This window comes from Mastomys coucha, unplaced genomic scaffold (genome assembly GCF_008632895.1).
Source record: "Mastomys coucha isolate ucsf_1 unplaced genomic scaffold, UCSF_Mcou_1 pScaffold1, whole genome shotgun sequence".
NCBI lineage: Eukaryota > Metazoa > Chordata > Mammalia > Rodentia > Muridae > Mastomys > Mastomys coucha.
Genome location: NW_022196891.1, coordinates 78362066 through 78382872, shown reverse-complemented (window position 1 = coordinate 78382872; position 20807 = coordinate 78362066). Strand labels below are relative to the sequence as shown.

The 20807-nt window shown below is 48.7% G+C and overlaps 1 protein-coding gene across 1 annotated transcript in view; it reads right to left on the bottom strand.

Moving 5' to 3' along the window:
• Cnih3 (cornichon family AMPA receptor auxiliary protein 3) overlaps positions 1-20807 on the bottom strand; it is a 115022-nt gene that overhangs the window by 59031 nt on the left and 35184 nt on the right. Inside the window, exon 2 of the mRNA XM_031336874.1 lies at positions 1438-1506. Coding sequence (XP_031192734.1) covers positions 1438-1506 — 69 coding nt within the window. The remainder of the gene's footprint in view (positions 1-1437; positions 1507-20807) is intronic.

The window sequence follows — 20807 nt, the reverse complement described above, 5'->3', positions numbered from 1 at the left end:
GAGAGAGAGAGGAAGAGAGAGAGAGAGAGAGAGAGACCGCGCGCACAGGCTTGGACTCCACCTCAGCACCACAGGAAGAGAAGTGGAGAAAGGCCCATGCCTTCATCCTTCAGCATCCATTTCTGTTTCCAGCAAGTAGCTCTGGATGCTACCTAGTGACTGCTGCTTCAACACTATCCTTTCCCAGAAGCCCCTGCCCCGGCCCTCTCAGTGGGGCATGGGAGGGGGGTTAAGCAAGTCCTAACCTGCTGCCTAAAGAAAGAACTTGTCGTGATACGCCAAAACCAGACTCGGCAAAAGCATCTCCGGGTCTCACCAGGTGCCTACCACCTGGCATGGAACTGGCCTGGTGGAAACAGGGGCTGGATACATTTTAGTTCATCCTGCTCGGGAATCCTACCAGAAATCTCTAGACAAGCTGAAGGAGCGGGCTCAGGCTCCTGACTTCCTGGCATTCAGAAGTGAACAGGCTTGGCTGCCAGCCTCTCTGAGTACCTATGGGTACTGATGAGCAGGTGTGTGTTGTTCGTGCCAAATTCAGTGTCCAGAAAGAGCTGAGCCTCTGGGCAAAACCATTTAGGCCTGGCAAAGCCAAGTTATCACAGGCGGATGGATGGTAAGGCTGGTAGAGGAGAATAAAACGGGTTTTTAAGAATTACAACTTTTATGAAAAAAACCACTAAGCTTTCAAGAAGTTCTTAGGGGGTACCTTCGACTAACCCAGTTTGCTTTTTATAGCTGACTTTGAAATAGTTTGGCTCTACTTTATAGAATCAAAGGCTGCTGTGCCAGAAGGCGGCTTAGATATCATAAAGCCAGGTCTTTTTAAGCTGGAAGTCAGGAGATGGGCAGAGCTGGGTTCTGGACCAGACATCCAGAAGCTGAACCCAGAGCTCATCAACCAGGCCGCACCAGATTCCCTGATGTACAGCAAGCTGAGCCCAAGCCACAGGCACAGAGATGAAAGCCCATTAGATAATGGGGCTGCCCCTGGCGCTTCACCTATCCACCTACCCTCCATGAGAAACTCAACCACTGGCAGACCCAGTGGTTCAAACTCAACCTCCTACAGAACAAGAGATCCATACATGGTACTTGGACACCTTACAGATATGCTGGCCAACATAGGGCCTTTGTCCATGGTCATCACAGTTAAGGAACTAAATGTCACTGGCACCAGGGTTTGAAGATTGAACACCACAGTGCAGCAGGTCCCTCCCCTGGGCTACAGTAGGAGCCACCACACTTGACTGACGATACATTGTAAGAGAGCTCAGCCGACCTCAGCAAGAAGACGCTGTGACAACTGTCAGCAGGGAATCCCGGCAGGACCTGGACAGTATGGTCTCTGTTCTGCTCTTTAAAACCTCCACTGTCCTTCACAAGCTGGGTGGCTTATGGGGACATGGCCTGCACACCCCCGGCACTGCTACTTACCGCATGAACAGGGTTGCTCTGGTCTATGGGACTCTTGAAATCCGTTCTTAACTCATCAAAGGCGATGATCTGAAACAGAACACACACAGTCAGGATCCTGTGCATGTATGGCGAGTGCAACCTCCAAAACCTTCCTGCAGCTCTGCCCCCACACACCATAGGAGGAAAGAACAGGGAGGAGGCTGGCCACACAACGCTGGCCAGGGGCCAGCCACTGTCCAAACTGCCCATGGGCACATGGGTTCATTGTCTCTGTGATGTTTGTGTTGAAACTTCCCAGATAACTCTTTTTCTTTTTCTTTTCTTTTCTTTCTTTCTTTCTTTCTTCCTTTCTTTCTTTTTTAACATTTTCTGTTCTTATGCAGTCTATTCAAAGATGTAAAGAAACCATCTGATGGACACGTTTGTTAAAGGGATAAAAATGTAAAACCTTGCAGGGCGGTGGTGGCGCATGCCTTTAATCCCAGCCCTTGGGAGGCAGAGGCAGGTGGATCTCTGAGTTCGAGGCCAGCCTGGTCTACAGAGTGAGTTCCAGGACAGCCAGAGCTACACAGAGAAACCCTGTCTCAAAAAAGCAAAAAAAAAAAAAAAAAAAAAAAAAAAAAAAAAAAAAAAAAAGTAACACCTCTAACCAATACTTTTATTTATATTTCGCTGAGATAGTGACCGTAAGAAAATAGAAATCAGGGGGAAAAGAAGAAAGAAAAGGAACAGTGAGAAACATCTCTGGATATCCAAAGCCTCAGCCAGCTGCCCCCAGGCAGGCCATGCCTAGTACAGCAGACCCTAGAGTCTCCTCTGGATATAGACTCTAAGCCCCCCTGGGGAGCTAGGGTTCCCTGTTTGTCAGAGAAGGAGAATAGGGAGGAGACCCGCCATCGCACTTATGGGTGCAGTGTGTCCCGTCCACTGAAGGAACCAAATGAGGCTAAAGGCTCAGAAGCCCTCATCCTAAGCCGGCCACCCTGTCTGCTACGGGGGACTAAGAGGCAGAACACGGAGGGGTTTGACCATGGGACCCTCATCCTAAGCCGGCCACCCTGTCTGGGAGGCTATGGGGGACTAAGAGGCAGAACACCAAGGGGTTTGACCCCGGGACCCTCATCCTAAGCTGGCCACCCTGTCTGCTACGGGAGACTAAGAGGCAGAACACAGAGGGGTTTGACCCTGGGACTCTCCTCTTTTGGGAGGAAAGCTTTGGGTATCGTCAGTAAAGTCTCTTCACAGATATAGTTTGGATCTTGAGTTATCTGAGGCCCACTGTGTTAAGGGGTTGGTACCCAGCCCCTGGCCCTCGTGGTTTTGAGTTTGATCGGGGGGGGGGTGCTTTAGTTGGTTGGAGGTTTTTTGTTTGCTTGCTTGCTTGCTTGCTTGCTTGGTTTTTTGAGGGCTCCACGCATCCTTGGGTTGACTTTGAACTTACTACGTACCTGAACATGACCTTGAACTTGTGGTTCTCCTGCCTCCATCTCCTAAGTGCTGAGATTTACAGCCGTGTACTACCACAGTCCATTCACACGGGAGTAACTCAGAGTTCCATGCTCAGCAAGCACTCCCCCAGCTAAGCTCTATCCCAGCCCATTGCTAGACCAGGCTGTAAAGACCTTAAAGAATTGGGGGCATAATGGAGGTAGACCTTTATGGTTTTATTAGGTTGTTTTGGTTTGGTTTCCCTTCCTGATCACTTTGCACTGAAGGGGCAAACAGGCCTCCTCTGTCACATAGCTCCCTTCCATGATGATCTGCCTGACCACAGGCTCAAAATGATGAGGGCAAGAAGTCATGGGCTGAAGCATTTGAGGACACCATGGGCTAACACAAACCTTTCCTCCTCATACACTGTGCGCCTCAAGTGTTTTGTCGCAATAAGGAAAATATGACTACTGATCACAACGAACCTGGCCTCCACTAATGGGGAACCCTGAATACATCACAGAAATAATGAAGCGAGGAAGGCAGCTTAGAGCCTAGAACTCCTAACCCCAGCCCTGCATGGCTGGGACTGAGAACCAAGTGAGGGCGAGTGACTATAACTTGCAACGTGTTGTAATTACAGCATCCATAAGTCCCCCTAACTTCAACATGCCCACAGGATTAGAGGACGCACCGGCATAGCTTGTTCTAAGAGGACACTACCATACCACCTTTGATGGACAGTTGTTTATCTAGCCAGGACGATCATTCTGCTGCTGGTTCCCTCAAGCTGAGCATCATCTTCACTGGCCTGACCTCTGACTCTCCCTAAAGCATCCACCCACGCCAAGGTCGGTGCAGTGAACTACAGCCTCCAGGCCAGGCCAGCCTGCCACCTACTCTCTTACAACCCGTAGGCTAAGAGTGAATCTCATAGTTTTTAAAGAGTTGAAAAATATCATCAAGAGGGAAAAAAAAATTTTTTTTTACAACATGTAAAAAAGCTAAATTTTAATCTTGGTGTCTGTGGACAGAGTCTTACTGGTGCTTGGTCTTGTTCATTCCTCTTTTTGTATTCTGCTTTTTAAGACTCGGAGGTAAGAATGAGACGTATATATCCACTAACATGGTTTTTTTTAGAGAAAATAGCTGATCTCTGGTCTTTTCTTGTATTTGTCCTCTACAGGCTTGTCATCCCATACAGCAGCCACTGACCACATGAGGATAATATTTCCATTAAAAGTATACTGTTTAAAATTCAATATGGCCTTAGCTGGGATCAACGGGAGGAGAGGCCCTTGGTCCTGTGAAGGCATAGGGGAATGCTAGGACGGTAAGGTGGGAGTGGGTGGGTAGGTGAGGGAGCACTCTCATAGCACCCATCCTCAGGGAGGATGGGGAATGGGATGGGGGGGGGTTGGAGGAGAAACTGGGAAGGGGGATAACATTTGAAATGTAAATAAATAAATAAAAGAAACAATTTTTTTAAAAAAGAAAAGTATTAAAAAAATCAATCTGTAGTCATATGTTAACTGTTTTAAGTAATCTCCAGGGGTCTAGGGGGACAGCTCAGGTGGTGAAGGGTTACCATACAAACATGGGGAACCTGAATTTGACCACCAGCACCCCTGTAACAGCTGGGAAACATGGTAACACCAGAACTGGGGAGTTAAAACCAGGAGGAACCCACTGGGGCTTGCTAGCCAACCAGACTGTACAAATCTGTGGGTTCCACATTCAGTGAGCGATCTTGTCTCATAAAGTGACATAGAGTGCAATTAAAAAGATACCTGTATGCATGCAGACATAGGAATGTATACACAGGTGATCATGTACCTCTAAACACACACACACACACACACACACACACACGAAAAAAGAGAGAGAGAGAGAGAGAGAGAGAGAGAGAGAGAAAGTCTGCTGTGTATCAAATAACTCATGTATAATACTGTTCTATTCCTGGAGAAATCTATAGGACAGTGCTATATTAAAATCACACACACTGGATCTGATCTCCTCCACAGGGAACCCGTTAGTTATCTTCACTATCATGATCTCGCATGCCTCTATTCCCTAAGCTGAATCTCTCTAATCACTGTTACACAAACCAATGCTGGGTCACCTGGCCATCCTAGTTACCTACCATCTGCTGGTACGACTGAATGGACATGCCCACCCTAGAACGTGCCCACCCTAGAACGTGCCAGTTGGAAATGAATGCTCTATCCACGATGAGGCTGATTGGCACAGAGTGAGAACATCGTCGCCATCTCCGTTCCCCCAAGTCTCTGGGCTCTGAGAACGCATGGCTGTGTCAGCCTTGAATCTCCTCCATGAGCTCCAGTCAAACTCAGTCCCCTTCATTCTACATGAGTATTGTTGGCTTTGGAGGACCTGAGAGCAGGCAGTGACCTTTGTCCCTATCCTTTCTTCCTTAATTGCCCAATCCATCAGTCTCATCTTTTTGAGACCTAACCTGTCTCCCATCTGTACGTACATCCTGGTAAATGTGCTGTCCTCAGCACCCACATAAGTAGACTCAAAACAGGGCCATGGACAGGACTGCCCTCTGCCATGCTGCCCCTATTCTCAGACACAAACAGGAGGCAGGACAGAGGACCACTGTCCTATCCTCCAGCACGAGCGGGGCTGACTTTAGCATTTCCTGGGCCTGGCATTTATACAGTTAGAAAGACAGACAAGTCCCCACATTTGGATCCTATTCTCACCCCAGCCTCATGCCTGAATCTCTGCCCCTGCAGGTACAGGCGGGTGAACCGGGGCTGCCTGGATCAGAGATAGCTGGTTGTAAAGCAGGGCAGAGGAACCGTTGGAGATCTTGAGATGCTCGGTTCTATGCCTGGGCCCGACCTGGAGGAGGATGGAGACGGGAGTGCAGCTCATGCCAATGAGCCAACCCATGAGAACTATGACCTGGCTGTTTTCTATGATGGGTAGGGTCTTCAGCATCCCTGATACCTCAATGTCACAGCTGCATCTGTCCACTCAGTTGAAAAAACTTGAGGAGGCATCTTCTGTACTCAGGTCCTGTGCCGGCCACTTGGAGATACTAAATGCCACAAGATGCAGCTCCCAACTGCACGATGTACCCTGCCTGTGGCCGTGGGGGACAAGCATGCAAACAGGCCATTGTATGAACAATGCAGTCAGAGACAGAACCAAGACAATCACTATATTCCTCTCAGGGTCACCAAGGCAGGTGCTGGGCCATGTACTGCACAAACTTGCAGCATTTAATCCTTGGGTCCCTGTGAAAGAGGTCTACTATTTGCCCCATTTTAGAGTTGGATAATGATACCAAATGTGGTTAAAGGACTGTAGTGCCAGAATAGAAACCAATACACTAAGCCAGTACCCATGAGGATGCTCCACAGTGTAGACAGGGAGGAAGATGTGGAGACACAGGAAGGGATGAGCAACTGGCCAGGGAATGAGCCGGGTGTCCCAGAGGAGAACTTAGGGCACCCTCTCCCTGTCCCGATCATAGCAGACTCCTCTGTCCTGCCTCCTGCTTGTGTCTGAGAATAGTGACAGCGTGGCGAGGAAGAATCCTGTCCAAACCCTGTGAGTGTGAGAGACATGGGGTGCTATTGTGATTGAAGGCAGCTGGACAAATGGCTATGTCTCAGTTGAGCACACTCAAGCCTATGTGTGTCCCAATAAATCCACTGAGCCACATACCCCCATTGCCAAACAGAACTAGGTAAACTCGAACTCCTGACTCAACAATAAGGGCACGCCAAACCTCACATTCATTTTTAAAATTTTTTAATACTGTAAAATTTACTCTTTTAGTGAAAAATCCTTAAATCCCAATAAACGCACAGTCCTATGAACATGCTGTGCCGGTAATATGTGGTTTCTATTGCTCTTCCCATCCCCGCCTCTTGACTCTGCATGAGCTTCTCTCCCACCCCTGCTTGACCTTGCTTTCCTGCCTGGCATTTACCGATGTCTGCCTCGTCCCTAAAATTTTACCTTTGTCCAAACATCATAGAAATGGAACCATAAACCATGTGGGATTTTCAGACTGCTTCCTTCCACATGACGATGTGTTGAAGATTAGTCACGGTGTTGCTCATATTAATAACAGGTTCCTTTTAGCTGTTGAGCCGTGCAGGGTTCTAAAGAGACACTGGAGTTCACCTCTCCAGTTCACCTCCTGGAGGAAGTCTGGGTTGTTCCTAGGCTTTGACAAGTGTCACTAGAGCCGGTGTGAACATTTGTGCAAGAGGCATCTGTCTTCCCTGGGTGACGAGGAGAGAAACTGTTGGATGGCTTGGGAAAGTGTATGTTAGGTTTGTAAGAATCTGATTAAACCTTTTCAAAGGACCTGTAACACTGTACCAAATACCACATGAGAGTTCCAGGCACGCCATATCTAAGTCAAAAGTTATTACGGTTGCCTTCGCTTAGCCATTTCAATAGCTAGGCGGATGAAGCCACTGGGGTTTCAATTTGCATTTCTCCAGTGAGTAATGACACTGGGAATCTTTTCATGGGCTTAGTGGCCATCTGTGTGTCTTCTCTGGTGAAGCGTGTGTTTAAATCATTTGCCCCTTTTGTAAAAATTAAAATAAGAATCAGTTGTCATATTGATGGTTTCTTTCCAGTACTAGGGTTGAGCCCAAGGGCTCATGCATGCTAAGCAAGCAATCTATTACTAAGATCCATCTCTTGCCCATTTTTTTCCCTTTCCTTTTTAAAAAAGGTTTTTGCCATGCTGCCCAGGCAGACCTTAAATGACCAGAGCAAAAGCTTTTATTGTGACACTTGACAACTATTTTTTATGTACCCATTTTTGTTCCTGGACCCAAGAACTCACGTGGATCTAAAAGCCCTTGAGGACCCAGAGACGTTCTTTACCTATATTTTTTTTCCTAAACCTGAACTTTTCTCTGTGGGGGAAATTTGCACCTCAGGTTTAATTTCAAAACTAGATTTAGTATTACTCTGGCTGTCTCGCTCCTATTACGTGAGCTCTGTGTGCTTATTGCTTCAAGGAACTTCCCTGTTTCATCCAGGTTGTTAAATTCAGTCTGTTCAAGCCAACTTGGATTGTGACTGCCCAGCCACCTCCCACCCCCACTTTTTCCTCCTCACCATACACATGAGCAAGTATAAGAAGAAGCAAGAAGGGCCAGCAGCAGAGAAGAGGGGAGAGGGTCAAGAAATGAGTCCCAAAGATCCAAGATGGCCACGGTGTGTAGGACCCTCTGAGACTTGACCCCGCCTGAGAACACAAGTGAGGCTCTGCAATGGGAAAGCAGAGGCCTCTCGGGAACTACTGATGAGAGAAAGAGGGATCCGGTACAGCTCTGAGCTGGGCACTATAGAAGACTCATAGCACTGTCCCAGCCGCCATCAGAGAAGAGCAGCCATGGCCCTGCGCTACCCTATGGCCACAGGCCTCAACAAGGGCCACAAGGTGATGAAGAATGCCAGCAAGCCAAGACACAGCCTGTGCCGAAAGTGCCTCACCAAGCACACCAAGTCTGTGCGCGACATGATCCGGGAGGTGTGCGACTTCGCACCCTACAAGCGGTTGCTCAAAATGTCCAAGGACATTCCTCTCTTGCCTCTTAACCCCTTGTTCCCCCTCTCTTCCTATTCCCTTCCCCCCTCTCTCCACACAGTCACAGCCGGCCTCCACTTCTCTACTCCCTCCTTCTCTCTGCCTTTCTCTGCCTCTACTACTCTCTTAACTCCCCTCCCCATGCCCTAAATAAATTGTATTCTATACAAAAAAAAAAAAAAAAGTGTCCAAGGACAAGCATGCACTCAAGAAACAGGTGGACGCGTATATCCGCACCAAGAGAAAGTGGGAGGAGCTGAGCAATGTGCTGGCAGCCATGAGGAAGATGATGGCCAAGAAGGTTTGATGCACCCTCCCCCAATAAAAGATTGTTCCTTAAAAAGAAGGAGGAGGAGGAGGAGGAGGAGGAGGAGGAGGAGGAAAAGGAAGAGGAGGAAGAGGAATAATCACGGCTGCAGTTCAAGGCAACCCTAGAGAAGGGACAAGGAGGAAGATGGAGCTGACATTGACACTGGAAGTTTTTTCTGCAGTTAGACCATGGCCCCATCACCACTAGGCAGGCTCACTCTCCCCCAACACACAGATGGCTATAGAACAAAGATGGTGATCAAATGAAGCTGGTGTGTGGTGCCTCCCCAGGAACCACAGCAGCAGTATCTATCAGTCACTGCTTTTGTCTGCCCTAAGTCTAGTTGTCCTTCAACCAGTCCAACCTGAGCATCAGGATGCAGACATCCAAGAACCAGCTTGTGAGGAAGGGAAACACAATCACTCCAGAATATGCCTTCTGAGACAGATAATCTGCTAAACACAGTAACGGTGTTTACTACCGCCAAACCTTGCTAGAAGATGGAGAAGTGACCAATGTCTGCTGATGAGTCCCCATGCCTCTCATCAGAGGTAAGCTTCTGGAGGGTAAGTCTCTGTGACATGTTCTCTTCCCCGTGTTTGTGGTGCTGTCCCTTATCTTGGTTGAAGCTGCCCTGCCTTGCATTCACACTGTCTTACCTGACATAGTTTAATCTTCAGGAGGACTCTGGATATGACAAGAACTTCCTCTGGGACATAGTACAGGAAGCAGAGGCCCAGGGAGTGTCTGAATGGCATTCTTAACATCACAGAATGAGTGAGGCGCAGCCAGCACATGCCTACATATGAGGCTCAGCCAGCTAGTATTCTCCCCAGCATGCTGTGCCCACTCTGTGACTTGAAAGGGTAAAAGAAAGTGTCGAGTTAGTGAAAATGGGGGAAGAAATGCATATCTTGACTGGATGCCCAGGATTCTCTGGCACCACGCTTTAGCTCTGAGAAACAGCTCAGTGGAAGAAAATAAGGTCCTTTGTCAGCACAGAGATTATAATCAGGGGCAAGGAGATAATTAACAAATAGATAAGAATGTATCAGAAAAGGTAGGTTACGTGACAACGATGAAACAGTTGGTATAAGGAAATTAGAGTGGAGTGGGTCGTCAAGGAGGGGAGGGTCTCTCTGAGGAAGTTTCACTATGCCAAGAAAGATCTAAGCAACTAGGAAGCCAGGCATGGAAAGAGCTGGTGATCTGGATTCACTTCTCTGTGTGTGTGGTGTGTGGTGTGTGTGTGGTGTGTGTGGTGTGTATGTGTGTGCATGTGTGGTATGTGTGGTGTGTGTGTGTGGTGTATGTGTGTGTGTGTGGTGTGTGTTGTGTGTGTGTTGTGTGTGATGTATGTGTGTGTGTGTGTGTGGTGTGTGTGTGTGGTATTGTGGTATGTGTGTGTGTGGTGTGTGTGTGTATGTGTGTGTGTGTATGTGTATGTGTGTGTGTATGTGTGTGTGGTGTGTGTGTGTGTGGTGTGTGTGTGGTGTGTGTATATGTGTGTGTGGTGTGTGTGTGGTGTGTGTGTGTGTGGTGTGTGTGTATGTGGTATGTATGTGTGTGTGTGTATGTGTTTGCAGTGTATGGTATGTAGTGTGTGTGTATGTGTGTGGTGTGTGGTGTGTGTGTATGTGTGTGTTGTGTGTGTATTGTTTGTGTGTGTATGTGTGTGTGTGAAAGAGAGAGAGATCCAACAAAAGGCAACATAAACATGGATAGTTTATCTGGCTCTCAGTCCCAGCTTACAGTCCATTGCTGTAAGAAATTCAAGGCAGAAACTTGAAGCCTCACATCCTCAGTCAAGAGCAGAGAGAGAACAACGCATGAATCCTTGCTGCTTGTCGCTTATGTGGCTTTCTTTCCTCTTACTGTAGCTCTGGATCTCTTGCCTAGAGAATGGTGCCACCTGTAATGGACTGGGTCTTCCCACATCAATTAACAATTAAGACAATACCCCAAAGACATGACCACAGGGCAACCTGATCCAGATAATTCCTCATACGACTCTAGGTTGTGGCCTGAAGGGATGGCCCAGCCATTAAGAACACATGTTGCTCTTCCAGAGGTCCTAATTTGATTCTCAGCACACACGTGCTAGCACAAGTGCCTGAAACTCCATAGCCAGGGTATCCAATGCCCACTCTGGCCCCCACAGGCACCAGCATGCATGTGGCACACAGACATACATGCAGGCAAAACATTCCATAGACATAAAATAAAAATAAGTAAATCTTAAAAAAAAAAAAAAAACTTTAAAGACTCTGGGTTGTGTCAAGTTGACAATGAAGACTGACCCACACGGTGGAAGAAGAAAATTCCAGAAAAGTAGTTCTGCAGTAAGGAGGATGGCCTTTCAGGTGGGAGACAAAGAAGGGCCAGGAGAGAACAAGACAGGCTGAGGAAAGTCAAGTCAGAAACAGAACCTGGTACAGAGACACCGCAGGAAGGGGCCTCACTGGAGACTTCCCATAGACCATTGTGGGATGTGGCTCGCAAGTGCCATTCAGAGCTGGCTGTATTCTGACCAAGGTTGCACAAATAGAACTCCGCCCAGGGGGTTGGGGGAGGGTTGAAGACACATGACAAGCGTGAAGTTGTATAGCGGTGGATGCCAAGTAGTGTACAGAGGCCACACAGAAAATACACCACGAATCCAGCAAGCCAGACTCAAGAAACCAAAGCACAAGTTTGGGCTAACCGCCTTGGAGGGCAGCTGGGCACTGGGAGACAACATTCAAAGAGTTCTGACACAGGAGCTCGGATCTTCTGCCTCTAGAAACTCAGCCTGGACCAGTGGTTCTCAGCCTTTCTAATGCTGTAACCCTTTTAATACAATTTCTCAGGTGGTGGTGACCCCCAGCCACAAAATTATTTGTGTTGTTACCTCATGACTTTAATTTTGCTACTGTTATGAATCATAATGTAAATATCTGTGTTTTCCAGTGGTCTCAGGGGACCCTGTGAAAGGGTCATTTGACTCCCATAGGGGCTGTGCAACCCACAGGTTGAGAACCACTGGCCTGGAAGGATTGAATTCTATGTTCAGAGTCCTGGGGCATTGAGACCATCAAGGACACACACTTGGTTTCTTCTTGTTATGGACTAAATACTGACCCCCAAAACTTCATGTCCACCTGAAACCTCAACATGTGCACTTACTTAGTGTCATTACAGATTTAATTAGAAAAGTTGAAGTCATGCTAGAGCAGGGGCCCTAACTCCACTAGGAGTATCCTTATGAGAGACAGAACAAGACACACAAAAAAAGGCCAATTATATGACATAAAGAACAGACAGAGACAGTCATTAGAGTGGCACAGCTCTCAGCCAAGGGACACCACAGACTGAGGAGTGGCCACTTGCCAAGAAGGATCCTCTAGTGCTGTGGCCCTGTCCTGCCTCGTCTTCCTGCGTTAAGCTTTCAGAGCTGAGAGTAAAGCTCTCGTGTCATAATCCACCTAGTGTGTAAGGAAGTAGTGCACCTGCTTTCAAAATACCAACGCATTGCGCCCGCAATCTGATTCTGAGTCTGGGAAAATGGCCGTGAGTGCCACCTGAGAAGGCGGGACAGACTATTTCTGACCCTAAGCCAACACTTCCCCCAGAGAAGTAGCTTCCTCCTGTAGGTCCCTAAGCTTTGGGGTCTTCTTGGAGCCAAGAGTTCCCACATTTGGAAGGAAGGCGGGGCTGCGGGAGCGTTTTGATTGGCTGGGATACAGAGAGCCTATGCGTGCAGCTTGAGTACTTCTCTCCTCTTGAGTCTTCCTCCTCCCTCGCTGATTCTAAGCTGCTCTGGGAAAGGATCTCATGCACTCCCCGGAAGGATGGCGCTCTGGTTCCAGTCTCAGACAGTCGTTTGGGGGCTCTATGCAGTACCAAGCATTTATCTCAGTCCTCGCTCAGCCATTGAGGAGCATGAAGCATATCAAAGTAGCTATCGCTCATAATGCTGTCACTGGGTGATGCCCAGGGCCACCCAATGAAGGGGCAGATCTGGAGTCCAGGACTCACCATCTCCCTTCGTCGTCTTTGGCCTTTGCTAATGGGATTCACTTTCCCTTATGAGATGGAATAAAGAACACGCCATAGTACACCCATCAATACCAACATGGGGCATAACCCAGCAGGCTTGGCACCAGCTCTCTGCCATCTAAGGATTCCCAAACAACGTGCCTGCTTAACCCTATGTGACCAGGAGCTAATGAGACCAAGGAAAGCGCTTTAAAGTCCACACAGAGATCTCAGTCATGTCCTAACTCCACCAGTCTCATCTAGTAGGGCTGAATCTAGTGGAAAAGCAGAATCAACAGGTGCATCTCCTGGACAGCACATACAGGACAGCTTGTTAATGTCACAGTGAGGGTAGCCACTCTTATTGTAAGCAGGGAACCCTGTGCTATGGCCTGCCAATTCGATAGAAGAGTCTCAAGGGGCAGAGCCACTTTCACTAGGTAGAGTGGGCCAATTATTAGGGATAAAATGGAACCTCCCCCCACCGATATCCCACATTCAGTCCCATGATGCTCTGATCTCTTTTTACTACCATAATAGTATACATCTTAAATGTCCCCAAAGGCCTATCTGTTTAAGGCTTTGTCACCAGATTATGCTGCTATGTGGTAGAAGCTTGAGGAGGTGTGGCCTAGTGGGAGGAAGTTACATCATTAGGAGGTGTAGCCTCATGGGAGGAAGTTACATCATTAGGAGGTGTGGCCTCATGGGGAAGTTAAGTCATTAGGACACCTTGAAGAGCCTATTGGTGGGATTCCAGCTCTTCGTATTTTTTCTCTCCCCCTTCCCCCACCCCCACCTCCTGCCCTATTGCTCTTCTTTCTCTCTTTCACTCTAGGCAAGCAGCTGTGCTCCAGCACACCCTCCCCACAATGACCTAAGGCCTCATCGCAGGCCCCAAAACAAGGGGAGAACTGAAGGCTAACTGAAACTTCCAAACTGGGAGTTAAAGTTCCTCTCCCTTAAGCCAGTCATGCCGGACACTTTATCACAGCTAAAGAAGGCCGACTCAGCCACAATCATCCTATGGTCCCCTCATCTAGCATTCTCTCAGACACCTCCCATATGCCACTCGCGTCATTACAAGCAGAGCTACCCTTAGTCCCCACCTGCCCATCACGAGCTCCATGACCTAGAGCTGACCCTTTACCTCCCCAGACTGGGAATTTTTTGCTTATAAACTAGGAAGATTGATGTCCCTCCCTCCACCAGCTGCAGGGGGTGTGATGAGGAGGCCTAGCCCAGCACAGACGACAGAAAGGAGGTCTCTGCTAGATGTGAGCGCAGACTCCCACTGTGTCCGCACAGAGGGGCAACTCCACAGGGAGCTCAGGCTCTATGTGAGTCACAGGGACCCTGCTGGGATTCAATCTCTGCCTAGCTCATTTGTGTGACTGCAGGCAAGTTTTATTAACCTTTCCAAGCCTCCGTTACCTCAAATATAGAGAAAGGACAATAATAGTTCCTACCTCAGGACCACTTCAAAGAGCAAAAGAAATGATGGAGGCTAGAGAGATGGCCGGGTCAGAAAAGTGCTCACCATTCTGAAGTGTTTGCCATGCAAACATGAGGGCCCACTTAAAATGTCTCCATGTGCACCCATGCCCACTCACGTATGCACACATATACACATAAACACAGAGAGAGAGACAGAGAAGGAGAGGAAGGAGAACGAGAGAGAGAAAGAGAGAGAGGAAAAAGAGCAAAGGAGGGAGGAGAAGGAGGAAAGAAGAGGGAAGGAAGAAGAAAAAGGAGAGGGAGGAAGAGGAGGAGAAAGAAGAGAAAAAGAAGATGAAGAAGAAGAAGAGGAGGAAGAAGAGGAGGAAGAGGAAAAGGAAGAGGAAGGAGGAGGGAAGGGAGAAGAAAATGAAGGAGGAAGAGGAGGAGGAGAAGAAGATGAAAAGAAGAAGAAGAAGAAGAAGAAGAAGAAGAAGAAGAAGAAGAAGAAGAAGAAGAAGAAGGAGAAGAAGAAGAAGGAGAAGAAGAAGAGGAGGAGGAGGAGGAGGAGGAGGAGGAGGAAAAAGAAGAGGAAGGAGAAGGGAGGGAGGAGAGGAAGGAAGGAGAAGGGAAGGAAGAAGAAAAAGGAGGAGGAAGAAGAGAAGGAGGAAGAGAAGAGGAGGAAGAAGAGGAAGAGGAAAAGAAAGAGGAAGGAGAAGGGAGGGAGGAGAGTAGGGGAGGGAGGAGAGGGAGGAAGGAGAAGGGAAGGAAGAAGAAAAAGGAGGAGGAAGAAGAGAAGGAGGAAGAGAAGAGGAGGAGGAGGAAGAGGAAGGAAAAGGGGAAGAGGAAGAGGAGGAAGTGGAAGGAGAAGGGGAAGAGGAGGAAGAGGAAGGAAAAGGAGAAGAAGAAGAGGAGGAGGAGGTGAGGGGGAAGAGAATGTATATAAAGCAAAGAGACCCAGGGCCAGTGTTCAATAGGTCATGATGCCACTTTAACTAGTTGCTGTCCCTTGGATGTTTTTTCCCATACTTCTGACCATGACTCTTCACCCCTGGTCTCAGGCAGAGCCATCAGCTCTACACAACCTGAGTCCAGTAAAAGCTGTCACTGTGGAGAAGATGCAGGTAACAACCCAGAAGAAAGAAAGTAGGTGAGACTGCGGGGTTCACCTTGCCACTGCTGGGGACTAGGATCAGCAGACAAACCAGCAAGGGAGACCTCAGGTGCCCTGTCCCTGGACCGACATGGAGAACATAAACTGAACGCAGAACCCATTGGCATCTTCAACCGCTGTCTAGGCCAGACTGCAGATGCAGCTCCTTCTGGTGCTGGGCCTCTGGTAGTTGTTCAGTCACCACCCGACAAAGAGCTCAGAGCCCTGCACGTCCAGGAGAGATGCCAAGGGAGCAGGACCCTGGCCCGTGTCCAGCCTGGCTGATTTGCGACGCTTTGCAGAGCCATGCCGTCTCCAGCCAGCAACCGCCAGGTCAGGGAAAGCCCAAAGAGACGTATATAATGAGGATGGCTGTGTACACTGGCTCGTTAACAGAGGTGACCCTGCCACTGAGCAGCGGGAACAGGAGGACAGCGGAGCAGCCCGTAGGAGGACCCTGAGCCTCTCTCCCTGCAGCCAGGCTAAGGAGCCCATCTCTGTCCAACCCCAGCATGACAGACAGAGAGCAGGCTGTCCAATCAGCAGAGAGCCCCCAGCCCTGTCCAATCAGGCTCGTGCTGTTTCTGCTACCTTGAGCTCTCTCCATCAGACAAGGGCAAAGGATCCGCTGCTCCCCTGGTTCCGGTGGGCTCTGCTCTTTGGTTAAGCAAGTCCCTCTCAAACCCCCAGGCCTGCAGCACCTGCCATCCATGAGGAACCAGCCTTGTTAACTCCTGCAGTACTTGCTGAGCAGTGGCCATGTGCCAAGGCCAGTGCTAGAAGCAAGGTGGACAGGACGTTTACCTGACCCGATCATTCTGCAGTGACCTGGAGCCACAGTGACCCCTGGGAGTGGGAGCCCACTGCTCCAGGCTTCAATCCAGCACCTGGATAGGAGCCTCCTAACAAACCGACAGGAAGGTATGAAGGACAGTGGCGGCTGTGCCCACTCGGGCCAGGGTTACTCTGGGCTGGTCTGAGACCCTTGGTGACAAGACCATTACTACCCTCCTCGTCCATTATCATCACTGATCTAAGCAAGGCTCTCTCTTGCTGCCCTTATTCCTTTGTGTACCCATTCATTGCGTTTCTACACTCTTCCTGACAACCCAGCCAGTCGGTGACTAGCACTCAGGATGTTTTTGCACAATGCATGATTGTGGGCTGTCTGCTCCTGGTTAGCTCCTCATCCTTTCTTACTCGGACTCAGCCGCAGAGCTGTAAGAGCACCACAGGAGTGAGTGTCACACTGTCTGTCCATGCCCCCAGCAAGAAAAATACTCAACCTTCATCCCTTCCATTAAAGGAATGCCACCTGAGGGATACTCTGGCAATCTCTTTGGGACTTATATCCAGGGATGAAGCTGTTGGTCTCTGAATCCAAGGAGAACGCCTTAGCTTCCACACAGGGTGTCCAGCTGCCTTCTCTACAGTGCTGAGGACGCCGTGTCCAAGGCTCCACTTGTCAGTTCCTATCACCACAGTCCCCAAGGCCTAGAGAGACCCATGTGCTGCTTTAGTCTGCAACACTCCAGGGCAGCAGCTAGCCTTTGGGCCCTTCTTTATAAACTCCCTTCACAGGCCTCAGGAACCCAGCCAACAGGGAGGCTACAGTTGCATGAACTCTCCCTGGGGGATGTGAGCAAACACCTACTCAACTCCTGACAGGACAACAACAGACTAAGTACTATTCCACCCAGTTTCAATGTGGTGAACCAATGAGTTTATTGGAATTATGTACAGACCACAGGTGAGGGGTCATTTACATGAGTGTAATGACCAACAGAGCTTTATCTCTGGGAAGTCTCACCCCAACATAGATGACGACTCTCCCAATAGCTACATAGATGGAGCCGTTCCCCTTGAGATAACCTTCCAGAACCTCCAGAGAGTGCAAGAGCACACATACTGAAGGCAGAATTATGCAGAGCTTGGGGAGGGGGACATGGGAGTGAGTGGCTGAGATCTCAGGTGAGGGTCTGATGGCCTTCCAGCTGAGATCTCAGGTGAGTCTAGTCTGATGGCCATCCAGCTGAGATCTCAGGTGAGTCTGACAGCCTTCCAGCTCCTTCTTTTTATGAGGGGATGACAATGGGTCCAACCTTGGGTCTCTGACGATAGTCTCAGCGTCTCTAGCAAAGACAGCGATGGTAGTTCTGCTAGAAGAAGAACATCAAGTACTGTCTGGAGGTTAGCTATGACATGGCCGTGATGCTCACATTTGAGAAAAGGAAGGACAAACTAAAGTCTTAAAAATTCACAGCAAAAGCAGAGACGTGTGTGTGTGTGTGTGTGTGTGTGTGTGTGTGTGTGTGTGTGTGAGAGAGAGAGAGAGAGAGAGAGAGAGAGCGAGAGAGAGAGAGAGAGAGAGAGAGAGAAACTCTTGATGTCCCAGGGCTAAGGAAGACTTAACACCACAATGTTTGGATCTTGAGGCAATATGGGTGAGCCTGACTCTTGTTCTGAGGAGGACTACAGGGGACAGGTGAGAGAAGGTGTTTTAATGCGTCCAAGACTAAAAATGGATGGACACCCACAACACACATCGCCAAAAACCAGACACATCAGAAGAGGGGCAACCATTGTGTTTAGACACTGTGATGACTCATGTCGGTTTGAATCTGAAGTCACCTAGGAGACAAATCTCTCAGCATGCCTGGGAGGGAGTTTCTAGATTGAGTTCGTTGAAGTGAGAAGATCCGCCCTGAGTGTGGGCACCTCTGTTCTACCAGCTAGGGTACACAGCTGAGTGAGGAAGCAAACGGAGCCCTAATTAATGTTCAACTCTCTCTGCTTCCTGACAGCGAGTGCACATGACAGCCACCTCAAGCTACTGCTTCCTTGACAGACTGCACACTCAAACTGTGAGTCAAAACAAGCTCTCCCTTCGGTTGGATTTATTGGACATCTTATCATGTAACAAGACAGGTGGTGACTGTAAATGCCTAGGAGACTAGAGAGCATACTTCTGCATGTGTCGTCTATGGGTACTTTCCAGACATTAGCTAAGGCCCCTCTTGAGTATGGGGTGGCACCATCCCCTAGGCTGGGATCCAGAGAGTGCTCCCAGCGCAAGCATCTTTTCTCTCTGCATCCAGCTGCTATGCTGTAAGCCTCTCTGCTGCACCACAACCTCCCCAGTCACAATGGACCAACCCTCTAAAGCTGCGAACAGTGAAATCCTTCCTCCTCAAGGTATCTGTTGTGACAGGATGTTGCTAACAGCTTCCTCACTCTTCTCTAAATGGTCTATCACTACACAACCTTCAGGTACTCCTCTGTGCGGTACCATTTCCTACTGGGACCCTAACTGATACCTAAGCCCATAAGAGACTGAAATCTGGGCTCAAGTTGTCTTCCCCAAATAGAGAGGATTCATGGATCAAGTCGACTGATCCCAAGAATGGAATTAGCTTGGCCTAGAAAACTTCCAGACAAATGCTTTTTGTTGCACACTGTGGTCATTTGGCAGAGGCATTAACAAAAAATAAATCCCAGCCACACACCTGCAGAATGTCTGGGTTTGAACAACACTGCTTCCTAATGAATTCTGCAGAATGAATTATCTGCTGAGTGTTCCCACTACAGGAAGTGGCCTACTGTGCCATATAGAGTTACTGAACTCAACCAATTAAATTTTGCAGGACATTGGCTGATTCTTGTCATAGAGCCAGGTTTCACACAGAGTCTAAAAATAAGTGTCTCATGAGGCCCCTCTTGATTTAAGATAGAAAGGAAAGAGCCCTGTATGGTCAGCATATAGAAGATTCTGCTTATTCGAATTAGGCAAAACAAAAATAAACTCTCTAATGAAGAAGTGTGAGCAGGCATCATCCAGAAGTCACCCAGAATCCGTAAGCTTGGGTTTCAAAGGCAATGCCTTCCTTTGTTCAAGCAGCACAGCCGACCTACCAGGACACCAGGCTGGCTCTAGGAAGAACATCATCAGAAAGCAGCAATGAGTGAGCCAGGTCCTAAGCATCCATAGCTGAGAATGCCTGCAGCTTACTGAATTTTATAGAGCAAAAAATGCAAGAGACTGGGAGGACACATGCTTCCTTAATAGATCTGTTCATGGAAGAATGTGTAAAGGTGACCCATACATATAAAGAAATTGACTGGGGAGATGTCCCAGGCAGCAAAGCACATGCTACCCAGGCATGGGGACTGAGTTTGAGCCCCAGGAACTTACATAAAAGCCGGGTATGGTGGCGCACGCTTGTTAACCCAATGCTGAAGAGGCAGATTCAGAAACTGCAGGGGGTTGTGGGCAACCAGCCCAGCCTAAGCAATGGAAGCCAGGTCCTTGGGAAAGACCAGGCTCAAAAAGCCACATGGGTAGATCCTAAGGAATGACACCCAAGGTGGCAGGTGCACACACATTCCCATATAAGAAATTCCCCATAAACACAAACTAAATATGTGTATACGTGTGTGTGTGTGTGTATGTGTGTAAGATGTATTAGAGGAATATGGAAATGTCAGGGGAGTCCAGTTTCTGCCTCATTCCCATAGTCTTCGCCTTCTCAATATCCCTGTCACAGGGCTGCTGAGGCCCACATCCAAAGACCCACATCCATAGTGCCTTAGGCACATTAAAGAAGAGAATGTTGGACCTGCTAGGCCAACCTTCCTGTGATACTCCAAGGCCTCTGATCTTAGTTGGCATCCTCAGAAGACCCTGGGCATGAAGAGCACGCTACCATATAGTGCAGGGCTTGTTTGTTAAAACAAAGAGCCCACCTGCCAAGGCCAAGCTCCACTCAGTACCTGTCTACCTCTCCTGCACAGGCCTGGCCAAGCTTCTCCTTGCCCGTCCTCCATCCTTCCTATGTGAGCTGGCTGGCATCCATCAAGTTGCAAAGCGACTAAATACCTCTATGAGGGCAACCGTGCCCTCGGTAATACTTCCCTCTGCTGTGTCTGCCTCACTCTCATCAGACCTGTTAGACTGCCTGCACAGAACACCTAGGCAATGGCCAAGGATTTCTCATCAACGCTGCCCGCCTGGTTGATCTGAGTCGAGCGTCAACTACTTCCACTCCTCCCGCCCCCATCTGTCAGAACAGCACCCAGAGAAGGGTCTGAGAGAGGCCACAGCCCGGTTATCTGTTATTTCACAAACCTCCAAAAGTCACAGGTCAGGCTTGCAGGCCAATTCTTGATTTGCAAAAATATTCAATAATGTATGCTAACCTTGTTGATAGGCTAAGGAATGCAAATGAGCTGGCACTGAGACCCAGCACATAGGAAGAGAGTTTATCATAGGAAGTCCCTCTTGGGGAAGCAGAAAAGAGAAAACCCTCTGTGTCGGTGAAAATGGGAGGTGATCGAGCCAACAGAAAGCAATCCGATCATGCTTGTTGTTAGTGGGAAAAGCACATCCTTCGCGCGGTAATTCCCTGCTGGGCGTCTGCCCCACTAGAATAAGGGTGATGCTGGGT